Here is a 20,695-nt window from a genome sequence, read left to right as displayed (position 1 = left end):
GTTGCATTGTATGATGAGAATGCCAAGACAACTCCAAACTGATGCTAGCAGTTTGGAGATAGGGGCAGTGCTAGTACAAATTCAGGAATGTGCTGAAAAGGTGAGAGCTTATGCTTCCACAGTACACTAAAAGTTCGAGGAAAACTATCCTATAACTAAGAAAGAGTGCCTTGCTGTTGTTTGGGCTATCAAGAAGATCAGGCCATATTTATTTGTCAAATCATTCACTATTGTGGTGGAGTACCATTCTGTATGCTGACTGACTCACCTGAAGGATCCAGTGGGTCACCTGGCAAGATGGGTTCTGAGGTTTCAGTAATATGATGCCACAGTGATACATAAAAGTGGGCACAAACAAAAACATGTCAATTGTCTTTCAAGGAATTCTTTTAGGGAATACAGCAATGTGAATTAAATCTGTGTTGTCATCACAGTAAATGACATTGCTGCTGAACGTCATAGAAGCCTTGAGAAAGGAGGAATCAGCCAAAGGAGAATTGTAATTAATAAACAGAGCATTGTATAAGAAAAACTATGATCGTGTGCAGTGGAAATGGTTACTCATGATCCTAGTCTACCTTTTGCCAGCAACCTAAAGTATTTCCATGGTCCGACGCCTGGTTTCATGGGATTCATGGAGTCTCCAGACAGAATAAGACACAGGTATCATTGGCCAGGTCTCTGCCAATTTGTTATTCACTTTGTGAGCCACTGTAAGGAACCCCAGTGACAGAAGCGTATACCACAGTTGCTTCTGTGGTCATCAGAGTGAAGAGGATGTAATAACCAAGCCTAAAACTGAGGACCTGCCAACACAGTCAAGCAGAGGAAATTTGACGAGAACTATATCCAGGGTGGTGTAGTCTGCCACAGTGAGAACTTCTGAAACATCAGGTCACTGTTTCTCCAAGAGAGGGAGCAACAGCCCTCAACTGTGCTAAATGCATTGTGATGGAGTGTTTAGTGATGCTGGTTGGCATGGTGAGGGCACCAGTTCAATCCTGACCACTAGCAGTAATATGTTATTTAGTATTTATCATATCTGGTATTTCCTTGAAATATCTTACATTTGTATATTCTTGAATATCAATGTTTGTATAAGTACCAGCAGTTTGGAATATTCAGTGTGTGTATAAATAGCTGCACCCTCCTCCCAGGAGATCAGTCTTGGTCTGGATGTTGGTGTCAGTTCTAAATGTTGTGCTTCATTGATGACCTTGCCTTTGGATTTGGATTTGATTGTAATTTTGACATGACATTGTTTTCTGCTATATTGATATTTCAAATCACAGTAACGTAGGACTTTATTTGAAATGTTTGCTTCCCACTTATACGGTTTTCTTGACATTATCTTGCTGTGGTTTATTTCTTCAAGTTAACCCATATTAAAATGAAGCAAATGATAGCTTACTGATAACTAGTATATACCCACCCCCAATTCTTTGAAAAATATAGCATCCAAGCTTCTGAACCATGCATCATACCGTTATATAATATTCTTCTGGTACATTCAGTGGTCTATGTGGATACTATCTGCAAATTGTATTGGGAATAGAATTAGTAGTAATGAAGTGAGGATTTAAAACGTCGTGCCAATGTTGCAGTTTTACTCCATGAACAGTGAAGATGTAATTAAGTGGTAGACTTCTTCTCTTTCACCATTTTGTTGGTGTTATCAGCAGGAAACATTACAAAAAGTTTGAAATTATGTGAAAAATGTGTTGGAAGGTGCCAAGTCCTCTCATTCTTAAATATTGCATAAATATGGTCCAGGTAATTTGTGTCCTGATAAATATGGTCCAGGTAATTTGTGTGTTAGGTTGTCTCAATGTACACAGTTTGTAACTGCAATGCATGAATTATTGTGTTAAACCTTTAACATAAATTACCATAAGCTCTTGATGAGTCGTCATCTTGGTTATTAATAAACTGCTTCAGCTGTATTTAGTCCTTTACTACTGGATCACTACTGTTTTGGTGGCACTAAAAGCCACATCTTCAGTTTAACGTATAACTGAAACATTAGAGCGCAAAAACTCAGAACTTTGTACCCAACATTCATTGTCTGTCAGAACATAACATGACTAAAAGGCAGTATGTCATAGAATAAAACAACTGGATTCCAGTATAGTGGATGGGTCTGCATCTCCGATCTATGTGGAATCATGAACAGGGGTCGTGGCAGCATGTTCTGGTATACAACATTATATGTTCACCTGAAGATCTGGCATTTAGTGCCACGAGACTGATAGTGCTCCAATAATAAAGGACTAAATACAGCTGAAGCGGTTTATTAGTAAGATGACTACTCATAGCTGTGGTTGCTCTACCTATAGGATTGTCTTGATGAGTAGGATAGCATTTAAAAATTTTAAATTTGGTCAATAACTGTATGAGGTACTGAAAATATATTTTTTTTTTCCTCTGGAAGACTTTAGAGATGAAACCTGCCTCTGGGAACATGCCCTGGCTTAGCCATGTACCAATAAAATGGATACCTGGATTTTTGTCATTGCAAGTAATGCACGACAATTTTAACTCTTGTAACTTAATCATTCACTTATAGAACTTCCAAAAATAGAACTGAACTGAAATGAAATTGAAGAAGGTGACTTTAAGACAAAAGCTCCTTGAAACTTGTTAATTTACTTTAAATTTTTGAAGATTTGAGATTTTCAATGTAAAGAAAGCTTCGGATATGAAGTTTTTTATTGCCTCAAACATATGAATGTACACTAGCTTACTAGTTTTGACAGGACTAAGCTGCCATTTCAAATATACAGAGAACAGGTTACGAAATCATGCTGTGTGGTAAACCACATGTATGTATTAATGCCATTGTATCGGACTCATAATAACAAAGAGAGCAGAACATTAGAAAATATAGCTGTGTCTTCATGTAAAGACAGAGGCATATAAGTATGGCACATCAGGAAGTGCAACATACATCTGGGATGGCTGCTAGCTACATATGGTATGGAACTAGTAATACAGTGTACATACACACAGTCAAGGCAATAAAAAATTTTGTATCAAAAGACTTCTTTATATTGAATCAATTGTTTGCTCTCCAACCAACAATATCAGGAATTTATAATTTGAGTTTTCTTTTTGTTTTTTGCAATTATGGTGGACTTTGTGATGTATTTTAATTTTGTGATCTTCAGAATTTGGTAATTTTTTTCATCTCAGTAAACCTAGCATTGGAGAACATGAGAGACTGCCTGTAAAAATATTGAGAACATCCAAATTATGAAAGCACTTACTTACCAAAACAGGAAAACAACTTGGCAATGAGTCCATTAGTACTTTATATGAAATAAATCCCTGTCTCTTTCTTTTGTGATATAATAGCAATACTGTAATGTTTCAGAACACTTCTGTTCTGGAAAACCACCATTGGCGCTCTGCAATTGGGTGTCTATTGGAAAGCAATGTTGCTGAACAACTTGGTGACGCAAGACCTGAGCTTGAGAGGCAGATCAGCTCACTTATTCTTGCCACTGATATCACTAGACAGCAAGAGTTCCTAACACGTTTCAAGGTATGAGACAATCAACCTACTTATAATGTCAGCAGTGCCCAGGAAACATTAATGTTAACTCTAGATTTGTTTTCAGCAATCACAATAGTAATTTTGGCTTTTGTTGATACAAGTGTTCGTATGTCTATTGAAACCAAGGGACTTACAGCAGCAATTGAAATGGAATACTGCTAGGCACAGCAAAATTTTTTAAAATGAAAAATAACTCAAAATCTACAGTGTATCGCTACATAATGCCAACCTGCCCAGTCGTGTTTCAGCTGCCCCAGACAACATTTTCCATAGGATTATCACTACATTAGAACTGATCTTCTAGTGTAAGTGAAAAACAAAAGCTAAAGGTAAATAGAGAGAGAGAGAGAGAGAGAGAGAGAGAGAGAGAGAGAGAGAGAGAGAGAGTTTTCTGCTGAGACTGTACCAGATTAACAGAAGTATGCAGTTATGTTGTTTGCACTGATTTTTCTTCCAATTTGTAATGTTGTCACAAGTAAACAGCACACTTTGTTTTTCCATGAATGCAGAGCAGTACTGGAAATTGAGAGAGAGTGCTTCAGTAATACATTTCCTATACCACTAACCCTAATTTTTTGGGTACTTTTTGCAATTTTTCTCTCTCTTTAATGCTCTAACCTCTTTGTTTTGTGGTTGCTACCACTATTTAACTAACATTTCGTAAGTTCCATTGAAAAGGAAGGCAAATGTCTCCAACCTCTCCCTTCTCAAAAAATAGCCTACCTGCCGTTTCCAGCCACAATTATCTCATCTCCAGTCTCGCAAACAGTTGCTTCAATCTGCTCCAATAACTACTTTCAATTAACAGGACATAAAGATAATTATTGTGTGTGTGTGTGTGTGTGTGTGTGTGTGTGTGTGTGTGTGTGTGTGCGCGCGCGCGCGCGCGTGCACACATCAAATTGTTGAGTGTAACTATGTACCTTCCACCATTCTACAGTGTGTAACAGCCCTACAATTTTAGCTTTCTTAACATCTTTTTCTCTGTAATCACCACTTGTACACCAGGCTCCTCCCTCTTTGGGTTCTAAATGCAAGGTGCCGATGAGCTACTGGAAGGTTGGATGATGCCTTCTGACAACATTGCCTCAAATTCTGCTTTAGTAATGGTGAGGTATCATGAAGCCAATCTTCTTGGCCAGCAAGACTCAGGTAGTCCATCTGTGGTTTTTATGTGGTGGCAGTATCATGTAAAACTTGCTGTGATGCACATGGAGGTCTCATTAATGTTGGGAATTTATGCAGCAATGGGCTGTACTTCTCGTCCACAACCTGTATGATGTTGATGACACATGTTCTGGCAACACATCGATACAAAGTGGCTAGAAGTCCAGTATTATTATTCCCTAGATGGGCATTTGCTACATCGGGCAGTAGCTAGAAGTGAGCTAGGAAATCAGCACCCATAATTGCTTGCTGATCATCGCAATTGCTGAATTATTTGTGGCAGACAAGCTAAACACAGCAGGCAATCAGCAACAGCACAGTCAAACTTTGTGCAGGATAGTAATGTCAAATCCTGTGTCTGTTACATAATTCCAGCCTGATACCCTGTTAGTAATGAGTAGGCACCAGGACATAGTTGGGGAGTTGGTGGTGCCTACGACCGACGACTGTTTGCATACACATAGACGCAGGGGCTAGTGCACTTTTTAGCCTGCTCTCTGAATCTTCTGTGGAAGCAGAAAGTTGCTAGACCAGTGTCTAAAACAGACTTAGTCAAGGAACAGCTCCTAGATTGTCAATGTGTCGGTCTGTGTTCTCACTGCCTCAACTTTGGTGGACAGATCATCGTAAGCTGTGCATGAGATGGGAAGGATCTTGGATGCACCACTACCAGCCGTTACCGCAGCACTAACTTGTTGGTTCAGAGCAATGGCTTCTTTGGATGCTGACATCCAGTTCCACAACAGCATCCAGGAACATCTCTGTCTGCAATGTGACATTTGTCCTTACCTGTGGTGGCATATGGTTGCTCCATACATTGTGCAGGAGACTGATTAGTTACTTTCATGTTTCATGGATCATTTTGTATGATAGATCGTAATGATCCGTGTCAGGCACTGTTCCGATGTCCACCTTGCTGTGGAGGCGATGCAGGTGCTGGGATGGTTTTCTGTCACCTATGTCTGATAGGGCCTTCCTGTGACACTGCAACTCATCTCGGTTTTTAATGTTTTGGAGGCATTCTCTGCCAGAGGAGCTGTGATTATATCCTTAACTTTGGAAGCATAGCATTGATCGAACTGGTTCACTTCAATGCAAATTTAGTTATATTTACTGTAATTCCGGCATAGCAAAAGCTGACCTCAACCTGGGAAAACAAGAGTGCCGGATTATGTGAACAAAATGGTGTGAAGCAAGTGGCCAGTCGCGATACTGTAGTTGGTTCCATCCTGTAATCAGTATTATTGTGAACCAGTCTTCTCGGCACTGATCACATCGGGCTTACCACTGCTGGAATATTAGATAGTGCAGTACTACCTGTACTTATTAAGTGCTCAATCACATAGGCTTGAACAGTTTTGTTAACACAAAATCAGTTGCTAAAACCAACAAGTCAGTATACAGCATGGAACAGAAAACAGCACTTGAAGTGGTGGAAGCAAACTTGGTGGTAGACACCATTCATTTGTCACTGCACAGTAACTCAACTTGTGCCACAGCTGCACCTCTGGTTGGTGCGAACGGAGATAATGCCCATGTCCACAGAAGTTGACATGTGTGCCTAACAATACATTCCAAATTTTTTATAGAGCCCAATTTTTCTTGTTTGTATGATCTGTTAGCTGAAATCAAAGTTTAACTGAGCCCACAACTTTCATTGACAATACTGTATCTTAAAATGAGTGATGTAACTGATAAACACTGCTTGTCAATTTATTCTCTTAATTCAGATTCACTTCTTCATGCTAACACAAAAATTATTTCATAATTAAAGGAACCCACACACTGGGAAACATTGTGTTTTTGAGTTTTACTTCACTGATGACAATTTGAGGTCAACAACCATACCACAGTGGTAACACTGGTTCCTGTCAGATCACCAGAGTTAACCACTGTCAGGCTTGGATGGGTGACCATCCAGATCTGCTGAAAACTGTTGGCAAGTGCACTCAGCCCTTGTGAGGCCAATTGAGGAGCTACTTAAGTTAGAAGCATTGGTTCTGGTAATGAAAACTGTGGCTGAGAGAGTGGTATGCTGACCACATGCTCCTCCATATCCTCATCCAGTGATGCCTATCAGCTGGGGGCGACATGGCGGTCGATCGGTACTGTTGGGCCTTCGGAGGCCTGTTCGGATGGGGGGGGGGAGGGGGGGGGGGGAGAGAGAGAGAGAGAGAGAGAGAGAGAGAGAGAGAGAGAGAGAGAGAGAGAGAGAGAGAGATGATTACAGCTATTACATTTATTTCAGTCTTATACGAGTGCTTTCATACAACCAAAGTGAAATAAAGTATTTGCATATTGGGCAATAATGACAATTATTATGTAGCTTTACAGTGCTGCTACTGTATTTCGGTTACGAAGACATTTATGTGTGTTGGCATGAATTTTTAGACAATGTTCACCTACTAATAAACTTAAGTTCATAACATCAGTATCACATTATGTTTTTGCTTCTGAAACAAAATTGTCAAGATATTTTCATTTCCAGGTAAATTACCTCCATACAGAAGGAAGTATAGATGATTTAATGCATCTTGTCAGTCAAATATTACAGAAAATTGGATGTGAATAACTAATTGTCAGTATGATAAGTGTCCTTCATATTTAAAATATTTTGTCAGTTCTGTGTATTGCTTTATGTCGCACATTACATTTAAGCAAGTTTCTGCAAGTATTGGGAATATTAAAGTTGCATACAATTTATAGACAATATTACTGAGCGATTTAGGTATTATTTGATGCTGTTTATGTTACAAACCTTAATTATATTTATTTTTCTTTTCATTTTACTCTTCACTTACAGCGTTACCTGGATCAGAACCTGCTGGATATGCGTAGACCAGAAGATCGACACTTCATTCTCCAAATAGCACTTAAATGTGCTGATATTTCTAATCCTTGCCGACCTTGGGATGTTAGCCGGAAATGGAGTCAAAAGGTACCAGCTTATGAATATGATTCTTTGACAAAAAAGGACAGAGGAATATGGAGCCAAGACATGGATTATCAAAGAAAATGATTAGTGTTATTCAAATATCTCTGTAAATTTTCCTTGTTCATAGTCTTTATTACTAACTGACTGCCCTGGAACCCAGTATCAGTCGAAGGTTGCCTATGTAAGGGCTTCCAGGGAGAAAAATTTGGTTTTCAATATTTTCTGTGATTAGTGACTAAATTTAAAAGTTTAAAAGGCTGTCATAGGCTAGTCATTACTAGGTATAATCTTAGGTCAAAAGTTTCACACAATAAGAAAAGAATGATGGATTTATACTGTGTTCGTCTTGAGGCAGCTTAACTGATGGTGCACAAATACCAAGACTTTATTCATCCTGCATTTTAGAACGAGAGTACTTGGTGAATCCCACAAAACTTTACAGATAATTTCAAACTTTTGCAAAATTTCTTCTCACTGACCCCACCCCAAGATGATAAAAGGGAAAAAGTTTATCACTTACTACACATATGCTGTTCATGCAATAAAACTTCATCAGACCTGCTGACTATTCAGAGAACAGTTTGCAGACAGATCCACATATACAACTGATTGTATCTGTATGGCATGTAGTTCAGGAGCTTCAATTTCGTAAGACATTTAGGAACCTGAAAGACCAGCTTCTGCTGAAAATAACATGCAGTGAAACTTCAACATTAATCGTGACATTAATTTATTACTACTATACTACTAACTCATGCCAACAGCCTGCTGCAGTGGTAATACCAGTTCCCATCAAATCACCGAAGTTAGGTGCTGTCGGGGTGGGCTAGCACTTGGCTGTGTGACCATCTGGTCTGTCGAGTGCTGTTGACAAGCAGTATGCACTCGGCGCTTGTGAGGTAAATTGAGTAGCTACTTGATTGAGAAGTAGTGTCTATGGTCTCATAAACTGACATATGGCTGGGAGAGTGGTGTGCTGACCACGTGCCCCTCTGTATCTGCATCCAGTGATGACTGTGGCTGAGGATGACATGGCGGCCAGTTGGTACTATTGGGCCTGTGTGGCCTGTTCGGGTGGTGTTTAGTTTTTTAAAAATACTACTTTGTAGACAATGTCTACATTCATCATTGTATACCTGCAAACTTATATCAATTACATCATTATACGACAAACAGCTCAGGAGAAATAATGTCAAGAAATTGAGGTGCATGAAAAACTTGCTTTTGCTTAAAATGGAGCACAAATTACTCATACTATATTCATCCACAGTTTCATAATGAAAGCACTTACTATCTTCCAACGAATTTCAAGCATAATTTCAAATCTTTTCTAAACTTTTTCTTACTTACTGCCTTAACATGATATATTTAACACATTAAATCCTTTATAAAGTAATTAGATGTTTGATGTTGTTGTACACATGGGAGGTTTGTTTCTTTAAAGAATTGGGAATTTACTTACATGATGATAACCAACAATTTGTTGTCAAGTTTTTTTTCACCATCTGTTTTCATCAACTTTGTATTACCTTTCACTGTTAAAGTTGCCCTCACCATTCTTATTACTTCCCCTGCCATTTAGCATACTTAAATGCTACATTGCCCAGTATTAGTTTTGCTGTTTCTTCTGTTGTTTCCTCCTCCTCCTCCTCCTCCTCCTCTTGGCTCCATCCCCAACTGTATCCATTAATTCGTTACAAAGTAAACATCCTGTTTACAAATCAAAATTGTGCATTGTATTTAAGAAGTAATTTAATTATGTTCATCCCAATAATTCAGGAGTATGAAAAATTTCAATAATTAAAAAAGGGTCATACATTACTTCTTGCATAAGAAAAGGAATGGGAGCTTTATATAACTTTCACTCCTTTTTCCTATATGTTACGCAATTGGTGTAGTTGGCTCTTGCTTTTATCAGAAGTTTGTGGTACATGTGGACAAAAAAAACTTCATTATTTGTTGTTTATTTGCATACTTTAGAAGGATTAGAAGTACAGTTAAGAAGAAAATGGTTTGTAAACTACAGCAAGGGAGTAAAAAGTCAAAATTCATTGTAGAAAATTATGTATAAAACTGCTGAATCAGAAGATTAAATCAGGGTTTTATCCATGGTCAAGAATAAAGGTGAGCCTACTCACAATCAGCAATTATTCCTCAAGAGAAAAGCCAAACTCCTACAAAATCACTCATTAACATCAGGAACTTTACACTCTTAGAAGGTCTTGGAACAATTTTGAGTTCATAGTGGGATTCAAAGTAGCAGGAATATTGTTAGTTTCATTGTGGAAGCCGGAAGAAAAAATTAAGAACAATGAAATATCATATTCGCTTGATTATAAGCTACACATTTTCCAAAAAATTCAGCTATGAAAAATTAGGGTGTAGCATATTCGCATGACCTACAAATGCTTGTATATTCTTATATTGTGTAAACTTCAACTTCAGTGCTCATTCCGTAGTTCAAACTAGAGCAAGAACGTCATTAGCCTCTAAGGTACATCATTCCCTCAGAATTATTAAAATTCCTGAGAGAACTATCCATGACAAAACTGTTCTGCCTTATATATATTAGAAATATGAAAGAGATGAGACAACGTCAAACTGAATAGAAGAATGTAATAATCGCAATATTAAAAAAAGCAAGTGCTATGGGCATTATAATTACCAAACTATGAGTTTAATAAGTCAAGATTGCAGAATGTTAGCTTGAACTATGAGCAGAATAGTAGAAAATTGATAGAAGATGACCTGGAGACTACTAACTGGAGCTCTGGAGAAGTGTATTAAAACGAAAGGCAGTCCTGACCCTATGACTTGCCTTAGAAGAGACATTGAGGAAAGACAAACCTACATGTATAACATTTTAAGATTTAGAGTTTTTTTGGACACTCTTTGAAATTGCAGTTACCCAAGATAAAATACTGGAGACAAAAGGTTGTCTACCATTTGCACTGAAAATAACTATTTTTACACAAGTTCAAGGACATGAAAGAGAGGCAGTAGTTGAGAAGGAAGTGAGACAGGGTTGTAGTTTATTCTCAATTTTATACCAAACATGAGAAATTTGGGAAAGTAAATTCAGGGAGGAAAAACAAACTTTCAGGCTTGCAATCATGTTAAATGGTTCTGTTGGAGATAGCAAAGGTCTTGGAAGAATAGTTGATAGGAATGGACAATATCGTGAATAAAGGTTCCTGGATAAACAACAACAGAAGTAACAAAGCATACCAAAATGTAACTGAATTAAGTTGTATGATGCCAAGGGAATTAGGCTTGTAAATGAGACACTAAAAGTAGTAGATGAGTTTTGATAGTTGGTGATCAAAATAAAATGCTGGTCACAATAAAGCTCCTATAAAATGCAAACCATTTCTGAAACAATGAAATTTTGTTAATATTGAGTATAAATTTAAGTGTTAGGATGTATTTTCTGGGATTGCATACAGTAATCAGGTTCAAATGAATTAGGCTGCAGTAAATATGCACAGGTGAAGATGCTTGCACAAGATAGATAAGCAGGGAGACTACATCAAACCAGTCTTAGGATTGACAACAACAACATCAATAGCAATGAAAAAGAGGTGTTAGATAAAAACAGCAGCTGAGTAACCTTAGAGGAGCCACAGTGGTTGTATATAATTTTCAAAGTACTTGATTATCAATACGAGTATATTAGCACTAGTTCAAATGTATTGTTAGTTATGTTACAGAATTAGCCTGCAGTCACTGCTTCTGCCCTTTAATATGCATTCAGACTTGTTCCACAGCCCTGAACTCCTTGTCCTTGTGATAGGATTAATGGAACATGTATGTATGAGTATATAAATGAGTAGCATTGCGGGACAACTCAGTTCAGATCCAGTGAATAGTTTTAGTCTGTAGTGTACCAATGAGGGTACATTTGGTGGTAAAATTCATGATGTAATGTATTATGTTATTTAATAAGCTCTGAATTCTTACATTCATGGTGCAACATGTCTAATTTTATCAAGGATTTTGTTTTTGCTGTGATAGAATTTTTTCAATGCAAAAATTATATCAGTTCACTGAACAAAAGACAGAAAAAAGATCTGTGTGTGGTGAGCATGCAGTTTTTTGATGCAGAGAAGTGTGTATGCACTGTTGCATGCTTTTTTTTTTTTAATTGGTTTGAAAAAGAACTGAAAGGGTTCAGTGATAAACCGCATATTTTCAAGCCAAAGTTAAAGGGTCCTTCCAGTTTCTGTATTCATATTTATGTCACTTTTAGTTTGCACCATGGTTATTTTAACCCACTAATGAATGGAATGTAGAAAATGTTTTACTCTTAATTTCACTTTTACATTGTTTTCCTAAGTTATTTCATGTCATTGCATGATGATTAGTACCAGTAAATGACAACTGTCACCTTCTCTGTTTCATTTATGGTTACTAGTAATTTAATATTAATATTTTATAACTTCACTTCATTATCAGTAGGAGTGCTTAATATAAAGACATGGTTTATGGTCATGTGAAAGTCTGTTTAGACCAAGCCCATTTTTCCTGGTAAGAGTATACAGCTGGGATGCCTAAAAGTTGTGAACTAACTCATTCCCATACTTGGTAAACTTTGTCAGCCAGGCAATAAAACACAGCCTTCTATGCTCCAAAACATGTTCCACCACTGCAGTGTACACCACCAAAGTACACTACAACAAGTGATTGCTGGAAAACCCCAAATTTGCTAAACAAATTCTCAGCCTAGAGAAATATGAAGAGCATCTAAGCACCTTAACAACAATTATGCAGTGTGTCCATTACATGGGTCTTTACCTGAACCAAAGAAATAGGCTCTTTATTTTCAAAAGAATGAAGATGTTGTGGCACATAGCTAATGGAGATTGGCATAGGCACCTTCTTACGTATAAATTCCCATCCTCAAGTCTTTGCAGACCTATAGGTCTTTATTAATTAACTTTAGCAGTCTTCAAGAAAATGTAATGTTGGCTAGGTAGCAAAAAGGTGTCATTCCTTTGAGGTATCAGAAAATGTTGAGTATCTTATATTTAATGGTCGTTCGAATCTTACATGGGCCAAATGGCATAAATCTGAATTTCCAGAACCCATTATGTGTTTTGTAGGCAGACTTTTCCTAGTGAACATTATCTACCTTGATATGCCAGTAGTTAGTTTGCTTACACACAGAGGAGAAATCTTTTCAAGCAATCCAAGGTTTCCTTATTTATTAGCATTGAGGAGATCCTAGATTTGGAAATTCTGTTCACTCACAAGTGATGCAGAAACTGTGTGCATCTTCACCTTTTTTCATGATGACTGTCACAATTGAGTGGTGGCACCTCACAGCCTCTTCCTGAATTATTGCTTACTCAGCTGAGGATACTGTATGTGTGTGCTATCTAATGGGTTGATGATCCATTATGTTGATAGAATGCCTCACATTGGCTTGTTTCATCTGCAGTATCTCTGGTTTGGATTTGAAAGTTTCCAGAAATCAACACAGAATGGTCAACACTCAGCAGACATGTTGCCTAGGTGTGTGTGTGTGTGTGTGCGTGTGTGTGTGTGTGTGTGTGTGTGCGTGTGTGTGTGTGGGGGGGGGGGGGACACTACCAGTGCCTCCAGTAAGATTTAGATTGTTTGTTGTTGTTGTTGTTGTTGTTGTTGTTGTTGTTGTGGTCTTCAGTCCTGAGACTGGTTTGATGCAGCTCTCCATGCTACTCTATCCTGTGCAAGCTTCTTCATCTCCCAGTACCTACTGCAACCTACATCCTTCTGTATCTGTTTAGTGTATTCATCTCTTGGTCTCCCTCTACGATTTTACCCTCCACGCTGCCCTCCAATACTAAATTGGTGATCTCTTGATGCCTCAGAACATGTCCTACCAACCGATCCCTTCTTCTGGTCAAGTTGTGCCACAAACTTCTCTTCTCCCCAATCCTATTCAATACTTCCTCATTAGTTATGTGATCTACCCATCTGATCTTCAGCATTCTTCTATAGCACCACATTTCAAAAGCTTCTATTCTCTTCTTGTCCAAACTATTTATCGTCCATCTTTCACTTCCATATGTGGCTACACTCCATACAAATACTCTCAGAAACGACTTCCTGACACTTAAATCAATACTCGATGTTAACAAATTTCTCTTCTTGAGAAACGATTTTCCTTCCCATTGCCAGTCTACATTTTATATCCGCTCTACTTTGACTATCATCAGTTATTTTGCTCCCCAAATAGCAAAACTCCTTTACTACTTTAAGTGTCTCATTTCCTAATCCAATTCCCTCAGCGTCACCCGACTTAATTCTATCACATTCCATTATCTTCATTTTGCTTTTGTTGATGTTCATCTTAGACCCTCCTTTCAAGACACTGTCCATTCCGTTCAACTGCTCTTCCAAGTCCTTTGCTGTCTCTGACAGAATTACAATGTCATCGGCAAACCTCAAAGTTTTTATTTCTTCTCCATGGATTTTAATACCTATTCCGAATTTTTCTTTTGTTTCCTTTACTGCTTGCTCAATATACAGATTGAACAACATTGTGGAGAGGCTACAACCCTGTCTCACTCCCTTCCCAACCACTGCTTCCCTTTCATGCCCCTCGACTCTTATAATTGCCATCTGGTCTCTGTACAAATTGTAAATAGATTTTTGCTCCCTGTATTTTACCCCTGCCACCTTCAGAATTTGAAAGAGAGTATTCCAGTCAACATTGTCAAAAGCTTTCTCTAAGTCTACAAATGCTGGAAACGTAGGTTTGTCTTTCCTTAATCTAGCTTCTAAGATAAGTCGTAAGGTCAGTATTGCCTCATGTGTTCCAATATTTCTATGGAATCCAAACTGATCTTCCCCAAGGTCGGCTTCTACTAGTTTTTCCATTCGTCTGTAAAGAATTCGTGTTAGTATTTTGCATCTGTGGCTTATTAAACTGATCGTTCGGTAATTTTCACATCTGTCAACACCTGCTTTCTTTGGGATTGGAATTATTATATTCTTCTTGAAGTGTGAGGGTGTTTCACCTGTCTCGTACATCTTGCTCACCAGATGGTAGAGATTTGTCAGGACTGGCTCTCCCAAGGCTGTCAGTAGTTCTAATGGAATGTTGTCTACTCCCGGAGCTTTTTTGCGACTCAGGTCTTTCAGTGCTCTGTCAAACTCTTCACGCAGTATGATATCTCCCATTTCATCTTCATCTACATCCTCTTCCATTTCCATAATATTGTCCTCAAGAACATCGCCTTTGTATAGACCCTCTATATACTCCTTCCACCTTTCTGCTTTCCCTTCTTTGCTTAGAACTGGGTTTCCATCTGAGCTCTTGATATTCATACAAGTGGTTCTCTTTTCTCCAAAGGTCTCTTTAATTTTCCTGTAGGCAGTATCTATCTTACCCCTAGTGAGATAAGCCTCTACATCCTTACATTTGCCCTCTAGCCTTCCCTGCTTAGCCATTTTGCACTTCCTGTCGATCTCATTTTTGAGACGTTTGTATTCCTTTTTGCCTGCTTCATTTACTGCATTTTTATATTTTCTCCTTTCATCAATTAAATTCAGTATTTCTTCTGTTACCCAAGGATTTCTACTAGCCCTCGTCTTTTTACCTACTTGCTCCTCTGCTGCCTTCACCACTTCATCCCTCAAAGCTACCCATTGTTCTTCTACTGTATTTCTTTTGCCCATTCCTGTCAATTGTTCTCTTATGCTCTCCCTGAAACTCTGTACACCCTCTGGTTCTTTCAGTTTACCCAGGTCCCATCTCCTTAAATTCCCGCCTTTTTGCAGTTTCTTCAGTTTTAATCTACAGTTCATAACCAATAGATTGTGGTCAGAGTCCACATCTGCCCCTGGAAATGTCTTACAATTTAAAACCTGGTTCCTAAATCTCTGTCTTACCATTATATAATCTATCTGAAACCTGTCAGAATCTCCTGGCTTCTTCCATGTATACAATCTTCTTTCATGATTCTTGAACCAAGTGTTAGCTATGATTAAGTTGTGCTCTGTGCAAAATTCTACCAGGCGGCTTCCTCTTTCGTTTCTTACCCCCAATCCATATTCACCTACTACGTTTACTTCTCTCCCTTTTCCTACTGACGAATTCCAGTCACCCATTACTATTAAATTTTCATCTCCCTTCACTATCTGAATAATTTCTTTTATCTCATCATACATTTCTTCAATTTCTTCATCACCTGCAGACCTAGTTGGCATATAAACTTATACTACTGTGGTAGGCGTGGGCTTCGTATCTATCTTGGCCACAATAATGTGTTCACTATGCTGTTTGTAGTAGCGTATCCACATTCCTATTTTCCTATTCATTATTAAACCTACTCCTGCATTACCCTTATTTGATTTTGTGTTTATAACCCTGTAGTCACCTGACCAGAAGTCTTGTTCCTCTTGCCACTGAACTTCACTAATTCCCACTATATCCAACTTTAACCTATCCATTTCCCTTTTTAAATTTTCTAACCTACCTGCCTGATTAAGGGATCTGACATTCCACGATCCGATCCGTAGAATGCCAGTTTTCTTTCTCCTGATAAAGACGTCCTCTCGAGTAGTCCCCGCCCGGAGATCCGAATGGGGGACTATTTTACCTCCAGAATGTTTTACCCAAGAGGACGCCATCATCATTTAACCATACAGTAAAGCTGCATGCCCTCGGGAAAAATTACGGCTGTAGTTTCCCCTTGCTTTCAACCGTTCGCAGTACCAGCACAGCAAGGCCGTTTTGGTTAGTGTTACAAGGCCAGATCAGTCAATCATCCAGACTGTTGCCCCTGCAACTACTGAAAAGGCTGCTGCCCCTCTTCAGGAACCACACGTTTGTCTGGCCTCTCAACAGATACCCCTCCGTTGTGGTTGCACCTACAGTACGGCTATCTGTATCGCTGAGGCACGCAAGCCTCCCCACCAACGGCAAGATCCATGGTTCATGGGGGTAGGATAAGATTTAGATATACCTAGTATTATAACTTTCAGTTCATTGAGGTGCTGCTACTTCTATTCTTCTACTCATTTCCATCCACCATGCTATATCTGCCTCATAAATAGAGGTCTGCACGGATAAGAAAAGTGCAATCCGCACCGTATCCGCAAGGTCCTTATCCGCAACCGCATCCACATCCGCAGCAATTAATCCGCAAGTTCCTTATCCGCATATATTTAAGTTTTGAATGAGTAATTAATAGTAATAGAAAGTAGTACTTAGAATTATAGTATGTAATGACATAGTTATAGTTAGGGTGCCATTTCTGCGACAACTTAACTACTTTTGACTTCTTAAATCACAAGAAATGCTCTATACCTACTCTAAAGTAGACCATTCCAAACAGGAAAGTATTGGTGCTCTGGAGCGCACACAGTAGTGGCTTGGATGTCGTGAGATTGGAAACGCTATTTAAAAAATAAAATTCAATGTAATAGTATTAAATGATGAAAATACGTGTATAGAAACAATTATATTTCGCTGCTCTTGTGCCAAGGCAGCTGAAAATGATGATGGTTTTAAACTGTTACTAGCACATTGCATCATTTACCGACACTTTTTTTGTACTCACTGCTTGGATGTGTCAAATTTTGAAGCCATTCATGTCAGCTGATGATTATATTATAGCTTACGTGTTCAGTCCTCATCACTTCCAGGTGAAAATATTTACAGTATTAGGCCTTCACTGCAAAACGCTGGCGCACCTGTGAAAAAGTAATTGACCTGTGAAAAAGTAATTGACGTTTTCTGGAAGAAATAATTCGTCTTCCGAAGAGTGACAGCAAAATCAATGGTTATAGAAATTAGGAGTGGTTGGATGATGTAGCAGTTCCTTAGCAGTCACTGCACCGTACTTTGCCCCAAAATCAATAAGAAACTGTGCCGTCTCGAGAAACCCAGATCCACATGCTACTTCGAATGGTAAAGTGTCTTTGCTGACAAGATTGATAAGTTTTTCTGTCACGGCTGTCCTCAAAATTGGCGGAACTTCAGGAACTTTCACGTCTCTCTTGGTATTTAAATAAGTAATTATGCTACTTTGTCGAGCCTCACACGAATGTTTTAGAAAAAATGAAGTTCCACTTTTGTGTCCAGTGTAGGAATATACTTTTTTACATGCAAAATAAGCCACTATATCTTTTATCTTTTCATTGCCATCAAATACGTATGCGAATTTTTTCTAAATTGGAGATTTCAATTTGTTTTAAAAATGGTTCAAATGGCTCTGAGCACTATGGGACTTAACATCTATGGTCATCAGTCCCCTAGAACTTAGAACAACTTAAACCTAACTAACCTAAGGACATCACACACATCCATGCCTGAGGCAGGATTCGAACCTGCGACCGTAGTGGTCGCATGGTTCCAGACTGTAGCGCCTAGAACCGCTCGGCCACCCCGGCCGGCCAATTTGTTTTCCTTCACTAATGTAAAATCACATTTTTTCACCTTACACGATATTGTATCCATCGATATGGTATTCATTTGAAGAAAGAACTCTCACTGATATTTGGTATGATTCTCGTTGTCACTCGGTCACTACAAAGCGCTAACTGAAGTCAGCGGAAAATTGCAACAGGCACCTGTCTGGTAGACAGTGGCCAGGTTTGCCACCTAGAGAGCACTTCACAGGCCACACAAAAGACACAGGCCACACAAAAGACACAGTCGCGGAAACGTATTAGGCGCAGGGCTCTTGGGTACAGCTACTTCGGTCGTAGCCAGGGGCTAAGGACAACAGATATCCGCTCTACCCGGGCCCTGCAAGATTCCAAGAATGTCAACAGACTTGAAGTTTTGAACTAACATTGCAACATATGTACTGGGCAGATGGCTTGCTCATTATCCGCAGATGACCCGTGGATATTCGCGCCGGTCACGATTTTATCCACCAAGTAACAAATACTGTGGATATCTGCAGATATCCGCATCCGCGCAGACCTCTACTCATAAATAATACTCTTCATGTGCTTTCCTCCATTTCCCATTTCCTTTGGCTCATCACTCCACCTTTGAGTCTTACCTCTCTCCTACTGAAGCCTCCTGAAGATTACGTGTCTCTATCTTTCTCTCTCTTCCCCCCCCCCCCCCTCCCCCCCTCCACCAGAGGGAATAGTTATGTATTTGAGCACCCTGAGAGTTAACCTTAAAAATGGCTATGAATCTCTAAGCTAATTTTTTATCTTCTTTTCTAGATTTTGTGTGTCCTTACCAGTGCATTGTAGATAGTTGTTCCCATTTCCACATTACAAAACAGTGATCAATGTATCTTTTGGTCTAAAAATATTACATGTAATTTTTATGTGCATGCGTTAGTATTAGTTATATGAAACGAAGTGTTTATCCTGTGGTACGTTTGTTTAAATATTCTGTAGTTTAAAAAAAAGCAATTGTCACCTATAAAAGTATTTGAAATTTTTCTTTTGCTTCTAGGGAGGGTTACTTAGTATAAACAGATTCACAATATAAACCAGTCACAGAAAATATGTATAACAACAAGGTATAAAATTTACAGAGAACTGATAACTGTTGGTATTATACGCACAGTGTAACTCAACACTTTATGTGTTGGATTCTGAGAGTAATGGAATGGGCAAAATACCTTACACTCGCTCCCAGTGTCCCCCCATTGAGTTCACAACTTAGACTGCAAGTGTAATATAGATATTTTATCTTTCTCACTCACTTTCTCTAAATGCATGCTGGCAAATGCTCTGTACTATATTCACAGGTTTGTGAGGAGTTCTTCCGTCAAGGTGATTATGAACGACAGCTGAACTTGCCAGTAACATCATTGTGTGATCGGCAGACGACTTCTGTGCCAAAGATCCAAGCGGGCTTCTTCCGGTTTGTGGTTTCGCCACTAGTAGAAGAGTGGCATCGTTTCCTAGGAACACCTCTTTCTCGTCGAATGATGTCTCATCTGCGCACCAATCAAGCACGTTGGGAAGCGTTAGTCCAGCAGGAACTAGCAGAGGAAACTCGCACAGAAATTTCAGATGCTGAGCCTGAACCTGAGCTTGATGAGGAAGATGAAGTCATACAGGCAGAAGAGGTATGTTCATTGTGCAGCAAAAATATTCTGTTTAGAAACCACATTTCCATTCTGAACACTTCACAGGCACGGTATAAAATTTGTACTTTGTTTCCAGTTTATTTTTGTTAAAACTTTTAAAGTATACCTAGTGAAATTAAGGGTTTGCTCTTCGCGGGACATACTGATTGTGTGACCACTAGGTTGTAAAATGGATTTTCAGTGCATAAGATGTACTATTCTTGTACCTTGTTTGCATGTAATTTTACTGTTGTCATTTTAGGATTTGAGCAGTATATGAGAATAATGTTCTGTTTGTAAGCACAGAGGTGTTCTCACTGGTTTGCAAGTACTGCTGCATCCATGTCAGTGCTCCTGTTGCTTGTGTAGTGTAATGTATGTATTATGTCTCTGAATTTTTTAGTTTCCTTTTTTCAACAAATGCAACATCAAGAATAGAGTTTTATGAGATCATGGAAAATAGAGGGTGGAAAATGATAAGCGATAAGAGAAAGCAGCAAGTGGGCACATCTAATGGTTATTGTGAAACATTGTAAAAATACTGCACTGTATTAAGAAAAGTTATTAAAAAGTCCAGAAGTATGTTCATTGTGTCTGATTTTAGCACATATTGTAATAAAATTAAAACAATTTGGAATATTAAGGGAAAGGGGGCAACCGAGAGTACATAAACACTGTATTTCTGTCAAATTCAATGAAAAGTTTGTTAACAAATAGTCAGAAGTAGAAAACATTTTTAATAATCATTTTTAATTGTTGTAGAGAAAATAAGATCCAACTAATCATTAGAAAATGCAAGGCAGTGTATGGAAGAGGCAATACCGATACAATTTGATAAAAATGAAATTCAACCCACCTCTCCTACTGAAATTAGGAAAATAATAAATTTGCTCAAAAATAAAAGCTTACATGGAACTGATATTCCCAACAGGGTACTGAAAGCAGATAAATAGGATTCTCAGCCACATACATAGTAGCTCACTGAGACAGGTTATTTTTCAG

At 38.6% G+C, this 20,695-nt stretch overlaps 1 protein-coding gene across 4 annotated transcripts in view; it reads left to right on the top strand.

The window, feature by feature from the left end:
• LOC124796435 (cAMP-specific 3',5'-cyclic phosphodiesterase 4A-like) overlaps window positions 1–20,695 on the top strand; it is a 323,597-nt gene that overhangs the window by 128,760 nt on the left and 174,142 nt on the right. For all 4 annotated transcript variants that reach the window (XM_047260627.1, XM_047260626.1, XM_047260625.1 and 1 more), the window contains 3 exons: window positions 3,374–3,544; window positions 7,527–7,661; window positions 19,370–19,693. In XM_047260627.1, coding sequence (XP_047116583.1) covers window positions 3,374–3,544; window positions 7,527–7,661; window positions 19,370–19,693 — 630 coding nt within the window. The remainder of the gene's footprint in view (window positions 1–3,373; window positions 3,545–7,526; window positions 7,662–19,369; window positions 19,694–20,695) is intronic.

This window comes from Schistocerca piceifrons, chromosome 4 (assembly GCF_021461385.2).
Source record: "Schistocerca piceifrons isolate TAMUIC-IGC-003096 chromosome 4, iqSchPice1.1, whole genome shotgun sequence".
NCBI classification, from domain to species: domain Eukaryota; kingdom Metazoa; phylum Arthropoda; class Insecta; order Orthoptera; family Acrididae; genus Schistocerca; species Schistocerca piceifrons.
Note: the sequence above shows the minus strand (reverse complement) of the source record. Positions and strands in the feature narration are given on the sequence as shown.